Source organism: Sesamum indicum, linkage group LG12, assembly GCF_000512975.1.
Source record: "Sesamum indicum cultivar Zhongzhi No. 13 linkage group LG12, S_indicum_v1.0, whole genome shotgun sequence".
Taxonomy (NCBI): Eukaryota; Viridiplantae; Streptophyta; class Magnoliopsida; order Lamiales; family Pedaliaceae; genus Sesamum; species Sesamum indicum.
The window spans coordinates 1,196,286-1,214,501 of NC_026156.1; the positions used below are offsets into that span (position 1 = coordinate 1,196,286).

At 35.9% G+C, this 18,216-nt stretch overlaps 2 protein-coding genes and 1 non-coding gene across 7 annotated transcripts; 2 read left to right on the forward strand and 1 right to left on the reverse strand.

Annotated features, from left to right (window-relative positions):
• LOC105174927 (sodium/hydrogen exchanger 4) lies at positions 849-6,408 on the reverse strand. 2 transcript variants are annotated; one of them, XM_011097185.2, is made up of 14 exons: positions 6,097-6,408; positions 5,156-5,274; positions 4,972-5,069; positions 4,788-4,847; positions 4,648-4,694; positions 4,360-4,554; positions 4,085-4,131; positions 3,887-3,953; positions 3,364-3,464; positions 2,991-3,092; positions 2,190-2,334; positions 1,739-1,801; positions 1,554-1,637; positions 849-1,468 (listed from the first exon to the last, which is right to left on the reverse strand). In XM_011097185.2, the coding sequence occupies exons 1-14, from the start codon at positions 6,253-6,255 to the stop codon at positions 1,190-1,192; spliced, it is 1,566 nt and encodes a 521-aa protein (XP_011095487.1). In that variant the 5' UTR covers positions 6,256-6,408; the 3' UTR covers positions 849-1,189. The 2 variants fall into 2 exon arrangements, with proteins under 2 accessions (XP_011095487.1, XP_011095488.1); XM_011097186.2 differs by lacking the exon at positions 6,097-6,408 and adding an exon at positions 5,863-6,065.
• Positions 8,936-15,978, forward strand: LOC105174928 (glycerophosphodiester phosphodiesterase GDPDL3-like). 4 transcript variants are annotated; one of them, XM_020698163.1, is made up of 11 exons: positions 8,936-9,037; positions 9,138-9,311; positions 9,874-10,167; positions 10,766-10,881; positions 10,985-11,486; positions 12,478-12,516; positions 12,630-12,914; positions 13,552-13,694; positions 13,812-13,868; positions 14,841-15,321; positions 15,484-15,978. In XM_020698163.1, the coding sequence occupies exons 2-11, from the start codon at positions 9,203-9,205 to the stop codon at positions 15,816-15,818; spliced, it is 2,361 nt and encodes a 786-aa protein (XP_020553822.1). In that variant the 5' UTR covers positions 8,936-9,037; positions 9,138-9,202; the 3' UTR covers positions 15,819-15,978. The 4 variants fall into 4 exon arrangements, with proteins under 4 accessions (XP_020553822.1, XP_020553824.1, XP_011095489.1 ...); XM_020698165.1 differs by having other exon boundaries at positions 12,630-12,809; XM_020698164.1 differs by having other exon boundaries at positions 8,948-9,037; positions 9,118-9,311.
• On the forward strand, positions 16,530-16,611 carry TRNAS-CGA. Its single transcript has one exon. It is a non-coding gene; the product is annotated as a tRNA-Ser (tRNA).

Consider the following 18,216-nt stretch of genomic DNA (forward strand, 5'->3'; position numbering starts at 1 on the left):
AAACTCTCTGGGGAAAATTCCTCTAAACAAATCACTGGTATTCTTCTACACTACTAAAAAGTTAAGCTAGTAGAGCGGGAGTGTGTGCCATAGGGCACAGACATCGGTTCCCTGTGGCTGAGTACAGAGAAAACAGGTAGTCCGAGGGTACCTTGTTTGTGTGCATTCCCGATGGTCATGTTATGTTTGCTTTTCTTTTGTGGGATTTATGTAGAAAATTCATTCTAGCAAGTCCTTTTATGGGTGAAAAATATTATTAACAAATTATCACAAGACGCTTCAATTTGAGCATTTTCCCGCTATATTCCAAAAGAAATTAGAAGACATCTCAGTACGAGTATATTTTTATTCTATTTTGTCTTTTCGTACCAAAAAGATATTAAAAAATATATTAATACAAATACAAAAACAACTATTGTAGAACATCTCAAGGCAAATATATGTTTATTTTATGACATCTTTTCATAAAGAAAAGTAAAACAACGTAAAACATATTGATCCAAACATACTTTCATTACCTAAAACTCACGCACAAGAATAGAAGTTCACTTAAAAATATCAATTTTTTGATAATAAAAGCGAAACTAAACAAGAGGCGATCTCACAGCTATAAGCCTATATCTTTCTGATTTATTTTTAACCGTGATGCGATTAGGTAGGAGTTAGTTAAAACTATCATTTACAGAAACCCAGAAAAAGTAGACAATCAAGAAGGCTCGTCCAGCTTAGTGTCCCAAATTAATTCCCGCCAGATATCGGTCGAGAGGGACTGTTTTACAATCGACAGCACAGCCGGGAGCTTTCATACATGGCTGAAAGAGGGCCCAGTATGCAAGAGAAAGTAGTTATACAGAAAAGATTCAACTTAGCATCTCAAATTACTTCATCGATCCTTAGTACAGAGCGCCTTGTACTAGTACAAATATTTAGCATGAAAAGCCCATTGTTGGCCAAAGACGGACCAAGATCCTCTATTCCATATAATCCATTAAAGTACCAACCAGCCACAGCCACAGCCACCGAATGAAAATTGCAAACCAGTTGATCACGTTGGTAATTTAAGCTTCCACTGCCCTCCTCAAGTATTTTGGATATTAGATGCCTTCTAATAGTGTCACCATTTCACTGGAGGAGCCCACAGATTTCTGATGCTCCCTTTCTATTAGATTCTTCCATGCTTGTATATCGCCTATGATGATGTCTGATCCCTTTGTGGACCACCAAATATTGGTCTCATATAGGCATCATCAAATCTCCGCCAGAAGGAGTGGATAGTGTACACAGGCCTTTCAATTAGCATTGACAAACCATCTTTTGCTCGCAGAAGATTAGTTGCTGCTGATTCCTCAAAGGAGAGGAGAGGAAGCATCATATCCTCCTTGGTAATACTCCGGGCGTGGTCTATGTTGTTAGCATGACCAGGAGGGAGTAGATAGTTTACCAGCGGCTTTGTCAAGAAACCAAAGACCTGCAATTCGGGCAGCCGTCAGATATACTAAAATAACAGACCTTTATTGTGAATTGGAATCCCACATAACTAAGACTCCACTCACTATTGTGCTAAAAAGCACAACGATTACTGTTGTTGTAACCATTGTAGCATTCACCGGATCCAGTGGCACACCATAATGCGTAAACTGCAATGGTAAAAAATTAGCATGCAGACAAAGTATATAAAATTACTTCGCAACAAGCTATACTCGTTGAAGAACACCACCCAGATCCAGCACAGGTTTACCTGTTTGAATGCCAGAGCAATGGAGACTGCTCCTCTCATCAGCCCAGCCCACCAAATTATAACCTAGTGAAAAAAAACTCAGCACATATTATTAACATTTCGCATGGAATTAAGAGATCAGACAAGGATATAGTACAAGAAGCAAATCTATACAAGAAGTGTTAAAGTTGGCCCCTGGTGCAGGTTAACAATCGCATCTTCACCTGTCACGCTATTCATTTCATTGCTTCTCCATGCACTTTGATTGAAATCAGTATTAGGTCCAACAAACTAATTAATCCTCATGGTTTATCTGTTAGATAATCTTATCTTGCCAATATATTTCTTATGAGTGCACTTGAGCAGGGCAAGTCAACAAGGCTTCTGAGTCAAAACCACAAGGGAGTCCTGACCAGTTTCAGCAAGGGGAGGTCACAGGTCCCCTTAGAATAAATTTTCGAGATGTGCTAACCTGGTGCTTCAATGTTATTGACGATGATCTTGATGATGATCGGTTCATACAATTTGACAAAGCCGAGAGAGGAAACACAAAAGCAGCACGTCCAAGCATTATAAGGAACATAACAGTACTATACACACCAACCGAGTCCCAAGCACTGTAAGGATATTTAGTAGAAAGGAAAATTTCAGTTCAAATAGGAAGACATAATTTTCCAGGAACCTAGAGGATAAAGAAAATTCCAATTTCACAACAAGCATCACAAAGCCAATAGTGACAAGTTATGAGATGCAATTCCGTAAACAGAAAACTTGTATCATTTCTGGAGTGCTTCCGAGAATGATCTATGTATGAAGGACATTCCAGTTTCACAACATAGAGGATGAAGGTAATTCCGGTTTCACAAAGACATTACAAAGCCAATAGTGACAAAAGTTATGAGATGCAATTCCGTAAACAGAAAACTCTTATCATTTCTGGAGTGCTTCCGAGAATGATCCATATATGAAGTATTGATGACTGGTTCACTTTGGACAACAAGAAACTGAAGAGTTTGTCACATGCAGACAACCGATCAAGCCAATCATACCCACAGACATTCAAAGAAAAGGATAACCTATCCATGTGCAGATAAAGCACCATAGAATTTATTTAACTTCTTAATGAAATTTGACAACAAATTATTGGGAGGGGCATGACTGAATGGTTTCAGTAGCATAGCAACTAGCCAAGGAATGGCACAGAATGGACCATAAAAAAGATTTAACCTTGCCCGGAGCTAACTAAATCTTCCTCTTGAAGGATAGTTCTTACCTCAACTTGCTCATTCTCCATTTCTGAGTATCAAGGGCATCCATTCCCACATATAAAAATATAAATGTTTCAGCAATAAAGGACATCATTGCAAACACATGCCTGCAAAACAAAAATGTAGAACTGTAGTCCCACCATACAGATCGCTAATGAAGATTCTATAGTATTTTCCAGCTGCTCCATGGAGCCTATAATTTTGATACTTGTTGAATACAGATAAATATTTGCATTTTTTTATATCACTACATGTGTTGTAAGAACTAAGAACAGTGGGTATGACTTCCTGTAAACTAAGGTTGAATGAGGCAGAAGACCCTTCTCAAGCTATTACTGGAATTTCAGCTGGCACAAGATATTGGAAAAGTATACATACCGGGTGGTTACTCTTGAACTGTCAGTTACATTATGCCAAGCATAATGTGACATGAAAATCCCACAAAAGAAGACCGTCAGAATCCCACTTAGCTTGAACAGCTGTAAGGATACAAAACAAGGTTTCAAGCTTCACACGTCTCTTTTATTACATTAATGTATCTCAAACAAGAAGGAGCTTGAAAGAAAGCATCAGTATAACACCTTGTCTTTACATGGAAGAGATAACAAGGAAGATTTTAAAGGAAGAGAGCCATACAAAAAATGCTGAACCAAAATAATCTAAGAAACTAGAGAAAGCTGATGTAATATGATGCAGTGAAGACCTGGGGAAATAAGAAATACTAGTTTTCTCCATCATGTGTAAAACTGTAAGTCAGAGTTGGAGATGAAACAGATACCAAGGATCTATATCTGAACTGCGAAATAGAACTGCTTGGGTATGGAGGATAAATATGTAAAAACATATGAACTATACAATTGAGGTAAGAGGTGGCTGTACTAATTCTTTTCTTTTCCATTACCTCAGCCAACATGTAGGAAAGATATGCCATAAGAACCATAACAGCAAGTTCACGAACAGATGAATGCCTGTTGGCACGAGCAGATACATGGTCCATAAGAATATCGCAATCAAAGCACCCATCCAACTCCACGTCATATACCAAAGTTTTCTCACTCTGTCTGCTAATCGAAAAGACACAGATCAATAAAAATTTTACCTCCCAAAGTACAATCCCTTGAGAACATAGGAAGTCAAAAGCCCAGCCTGAACGAATAAAAGAAAATTAGCTCTCTTTCTGTGCATCGAACAAAGAGAAAGGGGAAGCCAAAGTACAGCAGCACATGATGTTAGATCATGTTCTAGAGGTATACATGAGCATCATGAGATATAACAAACTACAAACTAAAAAACCCAAAAAATTAAGAGAGAACCAAAAATCAAGCTAATGCATTTCTCAATCAAGCATTCAAGGTACTAAAATCTGGAACTCACAGCAACACCCAGAGCAGTGCTTGTGGAGAACAAGTATAGGAAATCCAAAATAACTCGGACTGCAGTCCACACATCTATTCTGTTGACATCAAGCTTTTGAATTGCATTAAATAGAACAACTGATGTGGCATCATTCACTACGCCTTCCCCAAAAACTAGGCTGTATAGCAAGGGGGTCTCCTCTTGATGCAGAACCTAAATGAAGATTCCATATGTCATCCCATGAGCACACAAAGGTCTGGTTACTTGAAGTAAAACCATGCGTGTCATGTAGCAGCATTAACCAACCTGCAGGGTGCATACAGTATCTGTAGAAGAGAAAATTGTTCCGATACCTTGTTCGGACAAGTAAGAATTAAGGTTAGTTTAAGTGGTACACCATGACAATTTGCAGAAAATCAAGTCAGTCAAGGTCTTTATGAACAAACCCAGATAATCACGGGGAGTCAGACCAATAAAATTCAACCTCGGAAACAGCAACCAGCTGCCTATAGAAACAGCAATATGCAAACAGTTCGTCAGAAATTCTCAAGGACATATCAGCACATCCTCAAAGAAAAGCATTTTACATGATCGAAACCAAAGTGTAAGTGGACATGCATGAAAAATTACCAGCTGTAATAATAACTGATGAAATAAAAACTCCTATTACTCCAAACAGCATTATTGTTAAGAAGTTATGGAAGAACTGCTTCTTCTTGACCTGGAATCTGTAGAGAAATTCCAAAGATATGATAATATGAAACTGGTGAAGTAGCATTGGAAACAAAGGTATCCTAAGAAGCTAATAACTCACCCTGCATTAAAAATGATTGGTGGCAGGAGATAAATGAAGAAGATCTCTTCATCGAACCTCAATATGTGTGAACTTTTCCCCTTGCTTATCAACAGAATTATCGTCCCAGTCACACATCCCTTATTCATCAAAACATGAGTTTATCAAGCATTGGACTTAAAAATTTATCTATTAAACCAAGTCCAACAATTGAAGCATCATAACATCCAGAGAAAGAGACATAAATGTTTATGGAAACAGGCAGAACCCTTTGAATGGCATAATAATCCACAGCCAATCTCAACTTATAGCAAACTTGTACATGAAAAAACAATGGTATATCGCGTAGAGGAAACCAGGATTTTAGGTTGGGCAATGAGGACAAAGGAAAACTTTGTTAAACAACTAATACCCCAAAACAAGTACTAAAATCAACGAAAAACTGAGTGCAAATCTTATTACAATCTCAAAACAATTGTCCATGGAATTTGCAAAAGGCAGTAATTAGTAAACATATTTTGTTTAGACTACTTGTACCAATCCCAGCTAGGCAATCCAAACGATCTAAACCCGTAAGTCTTCAACAATCAATTAACAATGACACTCATTAACTATCAAACATGTACAATTTGCCAATCCTTTCCCTTTTTCATATGTTAGGATAACCGTTCTATTCAAACTCCAACTGTCCCTCCGCTCTAGGTTTCTTCAGGTAAAAAACTCCATACCTTGGATGATTTTAGCGAGAAAAACATAACAAAACCAAACAGTCCAAAACATGAAGCCCAAAGCTAGGTCATTCTAAAGCAATAAAACCCTCTCATTTTAGTATTTCCTTCAGATAAATGCAACCTCCGAACATATCACCAGACAAACGGAAAGCACAAAACAAGAGCATATCCAATACACAAAAAGAAACGTCGACGGGAAGGCAACAGATGAACAAAAAGTATATATATTACGATGAAAAGCGCGGTGATGGATTCATTAACCCATCGATTCTCTTCGAGCATGTGTCCTATCACCAAACAGAGGCAAACCCCCGCCACAAACACCGTTATGGGCACCACCAGCTGGCGCGCCTCCCCCAGGTTCCCCGCCATCTCCCACATCCTCTCCATTTACTCTCAGAGTTCACATGCACACAATACAAAACACAGCGATTTCTCAGACCGAGTCAGAATCAGAAGTAGACAAGAGATAGAGAGAGATGCGAGTGAGGAGCAGTGTAACTACTGAACATCATGGCACTTGGCGCGAATTCCCGGCGCACACTGATACGTGTCCAATCCAATTATTTTATTACCTTTTCTCCGCTTCCAATTCTATTCTTTAATTTACTTTTAATAATTACATACTAATTCATCTATTTAATAATATTAATATATTACGTATTGAATATTGTAATGGTACGTTTAATTAGTTCATTTTGAAATATCTGTCGTTCCTCACCTTCTTTACCCTTTCTCTTCTTCTTCAAACGGTCTAGCCCAGTAACTCTTCTTGGGCTCGGCCCATAGATTTTGTCTGCCTTGACAAAAGGAAAATGTTGCAGTAATTATTTATATAAATACAGTTAGATGTATGATTCATTTATTAAATTATGATCCAAAAAATTTAAAAATTTATGTGTGATATTGTCTATTCAAAAATTTCATATTGTTTTGTCGTAGACAGCATGTTGCAATAGAATTAGTGCTCTTTGATGTGAATTGTTGTCCTATAAGGTCACGATTTTTTTGAAAATACATTTTGCTATAAATACAATGCCATGAGATTTATAAGACGCTCAAATTTCTGGTAAACAGAGGATGAAGGTGTTGAGGAGCATTATCAAGGAAAAAACTTCCAAAATCCAATAATACACCCAGCATTGGAATCCCTCGGTGGAGGGGAGAAAAAGATTGAGCATGCCCATTCAATTCCCTTCCCTCTGCTCCTGCTTGCTTGACCATAAAGATGAAGTCAACACCTTAGTTTCTACATAAAAATACAAGTCTAGTATTCCACGACAGTGATAATTTTTTCCTTTTTTTTTTTTTTTCATTAGACTGAAATGCTCATTGAATGAGAGGTCCCCCTTCTTTCAGACAAATATCTCTTTCTTTGTTACTTATGTGGTCAGAGATTGAGTAAGGGATTTCACGGCAAAAATAGTTTTGGCATACAACTGTTTCTCAAGTCTAATGTTGTTAGAAAGAGGAGGTAATGAGTTGTCTTGTCAATATATAGTGAAGTTGGTTTAAAAATAATATGAGTATTTATAGTGATACTATGAGTTCTATAGTATGGTAGGGTGTACATATTTATTGTATAATTTGCATGTAAAAATTTCTGTTACACCCTTAAAAATAAAAAAATAATATGACATATACTTCAGTTATTGATTTAAGATCCCAATTATAAAATGTAATTTTCAATCAAACCGTGCGATTTCTTTATTTCTTTATTTGTGATGCACTTACGAGGTATATTTATTATGACGAATATTTTCAAGAAAGGAATTAAAAACCCTTTATCTCAATTGGAGAGATCGCCCAAGAAAACTAAACGAGCAAAGCAATGAAACTTGCATATTAAATTTATAATTTTTTTATATAAAAAATAAATTAAGTGGTTCGGATTTTAATCACCAACACAATAAATAATATACTTTTAGAGCTATAAATCACTTGTAAAAGTATTTAATAAATTACTCATTAATACAGTTCAAATAATCAGAAAATCTTAATTTTTTGCTTCAAACGGATATAATTTGTGTGGCTTTTAAACGACTGTCTTAAATTATTTTTTATTTATCTTTCCGTAATACACAAAAAGAAAATAAGAAAAAACAATAAAAGACCACCACGACGAAAGTCGTCTGCTACTTTTTGTTTTGTTATATTCAAATGGCAATATACAATATTTTTTATAGTGGACCCATATGAGTGACGGAGCGCTATTTAATTGTTAAATTAATCACTCATAAATTATTATGAGGTTATAAATTTTAATAACTTATAAAAACTTAGATATATAATTATGTAAGTTTTTAATATATTTAGATTGAATGTATCATCTATAAATTTATGTATAAATTACAGTTACCTTTCATGACATTTTGCATAACTAAAAATATCATCTCATTATTTAAAAAATTACAAATACCTCTCAAGTAGAAAAATAATTATCTATAGATGGTGAGATGTGTATTTCCCTTTGCTGAATTTAAAAAATATACATTTATATATTTAAGCAATATATATATTTGAGAAAATATATAAATATTTATGTGATTAAAATAAAATACATTTATATATTTAAGCAATATATATTTGAGAAAATATATAAATATTTATGTGATTAAAATAAAATTTTCATACAAAATATTAATTCATAAAAATATGTAAAATTTTAATTTATAATATAAAAGAATATTTTAATTAATTTAACAAAAAAATGTGATGAAACTAAAAAACTTGACTCGTTGTTAAATATTAAAATCGATGAGTACATATAATATTCTAAATAATAAAAATATGTTTATAATCATATTAAATTTTATAAAATACTATATAATTTATCCTAATGTTATAATCTTCCAAACAAGTGGGCCACCACCCTGTTTTGCAAAAAATTGCCTGTCACCGGGTCCGATTTGCGTCCCACTCCAGATGTGACACATCTTACGGACGTCAAGCGCGGACTTACGTCGGGTCGTCTGGAGCTGTCCTTATAGAATTCAGGAATTTCAAATGTGCGATTATTAATATACTTTTTAGGTTAAAAGGACTTAAATGACTTTTTCTTAAGACAATGCAGAAATAAATAAATAATGAGTATATAAACCTGCAGGCTGAAAAGGCCTGCTGAAGGCGCCAGCCTAGCTGAATTCAATCTCTCGAAGCTGAAACTCTCTCCGTATGTCTCTGCTCCTGCTTCATCTTCTTCTTCTTCTTCTTCTTCTTCTACTTTACTGTAAGTCGTTGTTTATTTGTTAGTGGTTGATGTTTTCGAGTAGGAAAACGAGAAAACTAACCGCCCGGCGCTTCAGTCACCGCTGTGTTCATCTAATTCTCCGTCAGAATGTGGAGATTCCGGGACGTGTTTTTGCTTATTATGCTTTGCTTATTGGCGGTTTCAGTTGCTGCTCAAGGAACTAGGAGGGGAGGCAGACAATGGCAAACACTAAGCGGTAGAAGATCTCTGTGTGTGTGTGTGTGTGTTGCTGTTATTGATGCGGAGAAACGCGACCACTGAAGTGGCGTCAAAGATTTAGTTGGTTGCTTTCTTTTTCTTTTACTGCAGAAACAAGTCCGAGCGTCCTATAATATTATGCCCGCCATCTAATGTCCTTCTGTTTCCATGTTGGTTGATGGTTCTCCATGATATCCAGATTATATTTATTTCATAAACCTTTTGATTTCATGGAGGACGACGGCATGGGGTTCCTAGGATTATTCTCCGAGGAGTCTGGCAAATAGTCAGTCATCATGGAGTATTAAATTTTATGTTTGTGCAAGATGTTGATTTCTACCTGCAGTTGCGTTTAACTGAGCTCAATTACTTCACTGCTTTTTTTTCTTTTTTTCTCTCTAGAGTACTATTTTCTTATTGGAAGTATGTAAGTATGAATGTGTATTCCTCCGTGTTCTAACATAATACAAGCTTTACTCTCTGTTCCGCAAGTGTTTTGTTCAAGTGACCATCTCATAGTACAGGTTCCAAGAACTTAACCTTTTTGCTCCGTTTTGCAGGAAATGCGCCTTTGGTGATAGCAAGAGGCGGGTTTTCGGGGGTTTTTCCTTATTCCAGTGGTTACGCATATGAACTCGCTCTGCTAACTGGCTTGCCTAATTTGCATATATGGTGTGATGTTCAGTTGACCAAAGATGGAGCAGGAATCTGCTTTCCAGATATCAGGCTACAAAATGCTTCTGATATAAAATATGTTTATGGAAACAAGAGCAACACCTACACTATAGATGGAAAGCAAGAGCAAGGATGGTTTTCTGTGGATTTCACCCTTAAGGACCTAAAACTCGTGAATAGTAAGTTCGATTCACGGTCACCTGCTTGCCTTGCCTTCTGTTTTAGTGATATCCTACTCTGTTACTCTGAACGTGCCCTGCTCTGGTTGTAGTGCTTTTTTCTGCAATAATCTAGGTTTTGGAAAAGCAAATAGCTGCAATCCTGTGCTCGCTTGTTTTCTTCTGTAAAGCACCGATATTAATCTACTCTATAGGAGTAATTTACACTGTTGAATCACTCAGTATGTGCGATATACAAAAAAATCATTCTTTTATTTCTTGCCACTTACAGTGAAAAAACTGCTGAAACTGAAAGTTAAGTGTTCAAAGTGCTCTTCTCGGCACATTGATTTAGTCATTATGTGTGTGATAACATCAAGTATGTCTTGGATTTTCATAAAAGAAATACAAATTGCATTACCTTGTGTGTGGTTATATTGACCCAACCAGTAAATTCATTGATGCTGTGGTTCTACAGTCTTCAGTGTAAAACTATATTTTCATGCTACTAAAGATTTCTGCAGCTGGCTCTTTTTGAAGCTTGCTTTCTTGACAGAAATGAATTTGTATAATATGAAGTCATTACATTCATGCTGACTGTCATTTGATATTGGGACAGTGAATCAAGGGATTCATAATCGAGTGCCACATTTTGATGGGAATAATCTGCCAATTCTTACTGTTGATGATGTAGTTAGACTAACAAAACCACCTGGGTTATGGTTAAATATTCCGGTATGTGAATCAAATCCTCCTTCTCAATTGTTATCATAAGTTTTCATCAACTATTGTTTGGCGAGTCTTAATCAGCATTCTTTTTGTTCAAATACTTGTACAGCATGATGCATTTTTCAGCCAACATAACCTGAGTATGAGAAGCTTCATTATTTCTGCATCGAGGCGCATGATTGTTAATTATATATCATCACCTGAAGTGGGCTTCCTCCGCAGTATCGTATCACGATTCAGAACAGGCCCGACAAAGCTTGTGTTCCAATTCTTGGGACCTGATGATGTGGAGCCTTTGACCAACCAAACATATAGGTTACTTATGAAGAATCTTACATTTATCAAAACCTTTGCTACCGGAATTATTGTCCCCAAAAGTTACATATGGCCTGTGGACAACAGCCTATATTTACATAATTACACCTCTCTTGTACTTGATTCTCATGAAGCGGGTTTAGAAGTTTTTGCATCCGATTTTGCAAATGACGCATCTTTGCCGTATAACTACAGCTATGATCCTGTGGTTGAGTATCTTTCTTTTATTGACAACGGCCAATTTTCTGTTGATGGTGTGCTGTCTGACTTCCCAATAACTGCATCTGCAACCATAGGTAAAAGTGAATTTTCATTTAGATAGGCTCTTCAAACACCCGGGTTATTTATTTTTCTTATGAAACAGATTGTCACATCAATCTGAGTTTTAGCGTTGAATTTGATCTGACCTCTCTATTCTTAAACTTAACGGTATTGCTTTTTAAAGTTCAACCTGCCGGTATCAAATGTGATTGATGCTTTTAGACACAAGTATGATCAACTAAAGACTATACTTGAGTTCCTCGTTTGTTTTCTTCATTTTTGCTTTAGTTTATTTTATTCTTTGTCATTGAGTTTGTGTGTCTTGTAGCATTTTCCTTTAATTTGTCATTTACTTTATTCTTGTTGATGGTTTTGTTTGTTATTCTATGTTGGGTGTTAGCTTCAAATAAGATTCTCTTCCATCTCGATGTTTCTTTGATGACTTTAATTTTTTGGGCAATTCCCACTGGTTGGCTGCTCAATCTAACATTCCTAATTCTCGATTTGACGTACAAACTTAGCCTAGAGCTGAGTTTGTAAGATAACACTCTTGTCTGAAGGGAAAATAATACTTTCCTATTTTGATTCTCATCTGATTATGACATACGATTAATAGTTATTGACCTCAAGTTCCATAAGACTAATCCAGGATGTGCATGTTATAAAACTATGAGGGCATGCATGTAGAAGACATGTGAGTAATGTCTCATTATTACAGGTAAGAATGTAATCTATATCTGATATCTTGTTGTCGACTTCTGCAGTAACGAATGTATCTGTATTTCTGGTGAGGATAATTTTCTTTATTCTTTGAAGTTATTAGCAAAATTCTATGCGTCAAATCTCTCATCAGCTGATTTCTTGCTGAACTGAGCTGACGCACCTTAGTTTACTAGAATCTTTGATGCAATGTAGCACTAGAGTGTTTAATTTGCTCTAGGTAATTCTGGTTATCACTTGTTTTGTTGAAAAATATTAATATCCTGTTGCAGACTGGGGAGTGTCTAATCTTATTGAATTTCGCAGATTGCTTCTCACACATGGGCAAAAATGACACTGTGCAAGGTAGACATTAGTAATTGCATTGTGCTGGTATAAACTTGAATATTTTCTCTCAGCTAACTACTGCAACAGAGCTGTCTATACTGACATGATCCTTTCTTCTGCCTCTAATTCAGCAAAACTATTGATTATATCTTCTGAGGGAGCAAGTGGCGACTATCCTGGTTGTACTGACGAGGCGTATGCTAAAGCTGTATCAGATGGCGTAGACATACTTGATTGCCCTGTTCAAATGACAAATGATGGAATACCCTTTTGCCTGGGATCTATCGACCTCAAAGAAAAAACAAATACTGGTGAATCAATTTTCACCAACCTCTCGACAACTAATTCGGACCTTAACATTATAGATGGAATTTTAGCCTATAATCTTACATGGAGCCAAATTCAGACATTGAAGCGTAAGTGAAACGGGAACCTGGTCATGTATCATCACACCATTTGCTTAACATCCATAACTCCAAAATTACAAGAACCACTGGGCTTGCATATATAAAGGTTGGTCGAAAAAGTCAACATGTCATGAAGCTTGGGGTCTGGAGGAGATTCTTTTCCAGCTTACACATGTTCCAACTGGAGCTTACTTCTTGCCGAGATGTGCATGATTCCTGTAGTCATAGGGCCATCAATGGGCAGTATGTGCAGTAGTGCATGAAGTTGGCCCCCCACGTAACTTTTAACTGGGTTGATTTTGGCTAGACAACAAGCTTAATATATTAACCATTATCTATTTGAAAAACACAATAGGTCGTATGAGTCACCATTTTGCATGTATCATGCAGTCTCTATCTTAGTAAGAATCTTACAAAATTGATGTTTCTTGGTTGTTGGTTACTTGGCATTTGCATCAGACGCAGGACAAGATGAACTGAAACTTCATCAAGAGTCAAGACACATCCTCTTGAAAGTTGATTCTTATTTCACATCTTTTACGTTTTATTGCATATATTGATATCATTCAATCGCAGGTTTGTTGCAGTAGTTTCTCTTCAAGTTGTTAAAAATTTGCACTGATGTCTTATTTTGGTTTAATTGCAGCTGCTATTTCCAATCCATATTCGATATATTCAATGTTCAGAAATCCAGCAGCCAAACATGTTGGGAACTTAATGCAGTTATCTGATTTTTTGGCATTTGCACATAATGCATCTTCAATATCTGGAGTCTTGATCAGCATAGAGGTGAGTATATTTGATGCAACTTCTGTTGGATCTTTGATTTGACCATATTAACAAATGAAACTCATATGTGGGGTGCTATAATGCTACTTTCTGAGTTCCTGTGCCCTTATTGACCAGCTTCAGCTAACAATTCAGATCAAAACGTGGACTGTTAAGACAGATGTGCATGATCTGGTAAATTATTGACTTAAGATATTCAAATCTAAGAATTTGATACCGCATCACAACTTACATACATTATACCAAAAATCTCCAAGCACATCTTGAAACTGTTGCATGTGATAAAGAGAAATTTCTAGCAGTTTCAGTACCTCAAAATCAGGCATAGAAAATCAATAAGTTTCTGACAGAGACAGAGCAGTCTAAAGTTGAGGGGAAAATGCAGTTTGGATTCTTTTATTATTGTAGTTTTGTCTTACAGTTTGCCGTCCATGTATAAATTGGGAATGCCCGTGATGTGAAACAAAATCCTTGGTATCATATTTATGTAAATAGTCGTTAGTCAGTATTCATGCAATAGATTCTTCTAGTCCGGAAATCAACAAAATTATCCTACAGTCTGGAAATCTCCAAAAAATTCTCTCGATGGATGTTCCAAGCTCACTAATACTTTTCCGTAAGAAGAATGTTATTTTATAGAGTCCTTTCTGTTGTCACAATATCCAGCTGCTTCAGGACCTCTTTCTTTGTTGCACTTGCATGCTTTGGTATAAAACAAGGTGTATTATGTTAAAGTTTGACATCAACTTGTTCAATACTTTTTGGTATGGTATATGGGTGACAAAGGTGAGCAGTAATTCAAGTAAGACCAATGAGGTCGCATGTATCATCCTATCCGTGAACAGTCCCAAAATGTAATTGATGTCACAATCATGAAGTTGAGCTCATCTGTGCTTGTTGCTGGAGCATTTATGTTGTTTTGAACATACATTTAAAGCTTGTGAATGTGTTGCTTGATAAATTGATGACGATACTAGCTTTCTAGCTGTTCCCTTTCCATCGTACTGTGGTGTCAAGGACTTAAAGATGACTAGCAGGAAGATTTTGCAAAAATACGCATATATTTGTTCCCCATTTCACGTAGGATACTACCTATACAAATTTATTTGATGAATATCGCATCACATTCTGTTTCCTGTCTTGCAGAACGCTGCATACTTAGCTGAAAAACAGGGACTAGGCGTAGCTGATGCAGTTTTGGATGCTCTAAGCAAAGCTGGTTATAATAATCAGACTGCCAAAAGGATCATGATTACATCCAGCGATAGTGCAGTACTTTCCAAGTTTAAGAGCACCAGCAATTATGAGCTCGTCTACCTAATTGATGAGATTATTAGCGACATCTTGAACACAACCATTTTGGAGATAAGAAAATTTGCTAGCTCTGTTGTCATCCGTAAAGCATCCATTTTTCCTTCTGATGATGCATTTATCACTGGTAAAACATCTATCATCCCAAAGATAAAAGCCTTTGATCTCCCAGTCTATGTGAAATTGTTCCGAAATGAGTTTCGATCTCAACCATATGACTTCTTCTCCGATGCGTATGTGGAGATTAATGCTCATTACTTTGCGGGAATTGATGGTGTCATAACAGATTATCCTGCAACAGCTGCTAGATTCAAAAGTAAGTTCACATGCTATGTCCATTATCTTATAGTCTGATTGTCACTACATGTTTTTAGCATTTGTGCTCAAGACCCCCGTGTTTCAACTTTCTAGTTGAGCGCCAGAAACTGCATCCTGACGCGTAAAAGCTAACAACGTTTCTTGTTTGATTCATTAATAGGGAACCGTTGTCTAGGATATAAAGATACACCACCATACATGATGCCTTTGCAAGCTCGGCTTCTTATTGATTTAATCTCGCCAACATACCTACCCCCGGCAGAGGCTCCAAGCCCAATCCTCACGGACAACGATGTGGCAGAGCCTCCTTTGCCCCCTGTCACCGGAAGGCCTTCAACTGTGAACACCGGTAGTGGCTCAACAGCACCAGGTCCAACTCCACGAAACGGGCAGCCTGCACTTTTTGCAAGCACCATCCTCCATGTTCTTGCCATTTTACTCTCAACTCTTATATGCGGAGGTCAGAATATCAATACCTTGTACACCATCTTGTAATGTTTATAATCTTGTGATGGACCTTACTCAATATCTATAACGAAGTCTGAGACTACCTAGCCAGTTCAGATTCCACATCGGAGAACCTGAGAAATTGTTTTCTCGGACGACCTTGTATGTATTTTATGTATATCCAATCTATTATAGTGTGATTTTATTACATTGTGTTTTGGATCGGCTAGAAATAACACTTTTGCAAGAGAGAAAAGAACATGCTAAAACCAAACTCCCGATGATTGCTAGTATCACTGGCCGCAATGCAGTATGCTGAACAGTAGAAGACAGATGTATACTCGTTATTATTGCTACTCTTCTTGAACCCTTCCACTCTCCCAATTTTCAACTATTATTATAACTCATAATTTGCACTACTTAATTATTATCAAATTCTCTTAACACGGTGCATTAATGGCTTCACCTGCTCCCATTCTCCCGCCGCAAGAGTCTTGGTGCTGAGGCTCGCAATCTCGCCTAAAAATCAGTCACATCCCCGTAAGACAAGCTCGTTGCTTCATGAGCACAAGAATTTCGTGCGCCATAGCAGAACCCCAAACTCCGCTGATCGTCCAGAGCCGGTGGAGATCATGATGGCACTGGAAGAAAATTCGTGGTTTCCGTCGGAGAAGGCGGAGCCGAGAACATCGCCACTGTTCAGGACGCGGCGGCGGATTGGATTGAGAACATCAAGAAAATAATGTAACTTGAAGCAGCGTCGATATGTCCGAGTGGTTAAGGAGACAGACTCGAAATCTGTTGGGCTCTGCCTGCGCAGGTTCGAATCCTGCTGTCGACGCATATTTTATTGCCCTGATCTCAATAGCAATTGACATGATTTTTTATTTATTATTAAAGACAAAATAATTTCCTAAAACCAAAATTGCTCTTAAAATTGGATTTAATTTCCAAAATTTATAATGGGGTATCCGGTGATTTTAAACCATATCAAAATTTTATCTCAAAAATTTTGTTAAACCTCTATTTCGTTGGTGATTACATTCGTCAATATGTAATTAATTTTCAAGTTTAATGAATTAAAATTAGAATAAATTATATGAACACCTCTATTTTATATTCTCTGTAAAAGTTACGAGTACATTTCTTAAAATTATATGTAATTACAATTGCATGACCTGATTAGAAATAACATATTATAGTATATATTTAAAGTAAATTATATCCACCCACAAAATTTCAATTTATAATTTTATAAAAAATCATAAAATATTTATATAATTATATCTAATTTTAAGAGTATAAAAGCAAACTATCCTGAAGATGAATACAAAATGAAGAAAACCAAGTTCAAAAGTGCGCTTTGTTCCATAATTAGGAAATGGAACACGTTTTTACCAATAATGAAGTCAAAGGAATGGGTGGTGGGCATCAACAACAAACACAAAAGGAAATGGGATTGCATCAACATATCGTAATTCATAGATCATCACACTCACACTCACGCTTTCATTGGCGTCGCTTTGGAAACTTCCAACACGCTTTCAAACTCCAACTCAATCTCATCTGACGTATGTTTGCTCTCATCCCACATACGCCTCCCCCCATCCTAAATTACAAATTTATTATTCTTATATAAATAAATATTTTAACAAATTTAATAAAAAATTAAACCAATTTAACAGTGTAATTACAACATATTTTATCCAACTACCTATAAATTATTAATTAATTTAATCACATCGATTGTTCAAAAGTAGAATAGATTAGTATTTGGTCATGCTTATATCATAATGACGGCGCCCTTAATGATAATTGATTGGCAGCAGATTTTTGGAAGACTGCTTCATATCTATCTATTGGACAGTTTTAATTTCATTGTCAACTCAAGTTCAGACAACTCATTAAATATTCATCATCACCATCATATATATATATATATATATATATACTTCAATTTTCTCAACATTTTGATTTACTACCTTCTTAAATTGACAAATATTCAACCTTATTATTATTATTATGATTATTATTCAATTAATTAAAAAATTTGATGGTCGACCACATTTGACTATTAAAAGCACACACACGATGCTATATCAAATGAAAAAATTATAATAAAAATATTAATACACATTAATCCCGTGTCTAAATTATTATAATAGCATCAGAAGATAAATTTACATACAAAATTTAAAGGAAAAAATCCTTGGAAGAAATTAGATGTTGGTGATTACTTTCTTGGAAGTGAAATTACATTTATTATAGCTCATGTTGTATATTTATTTAATGCATACCAAGTTAACTTTTGTAAGTCTCCTTTATTTTATAAAATATTATTTATTATTGGGGAAAAATGCAAGCAACCCCCTTGTAATATCACAAGTGAACAAATAACTAGATTATGAAAAAATAAATAGTAATTTATCTTCTTGTATTTTTTAAA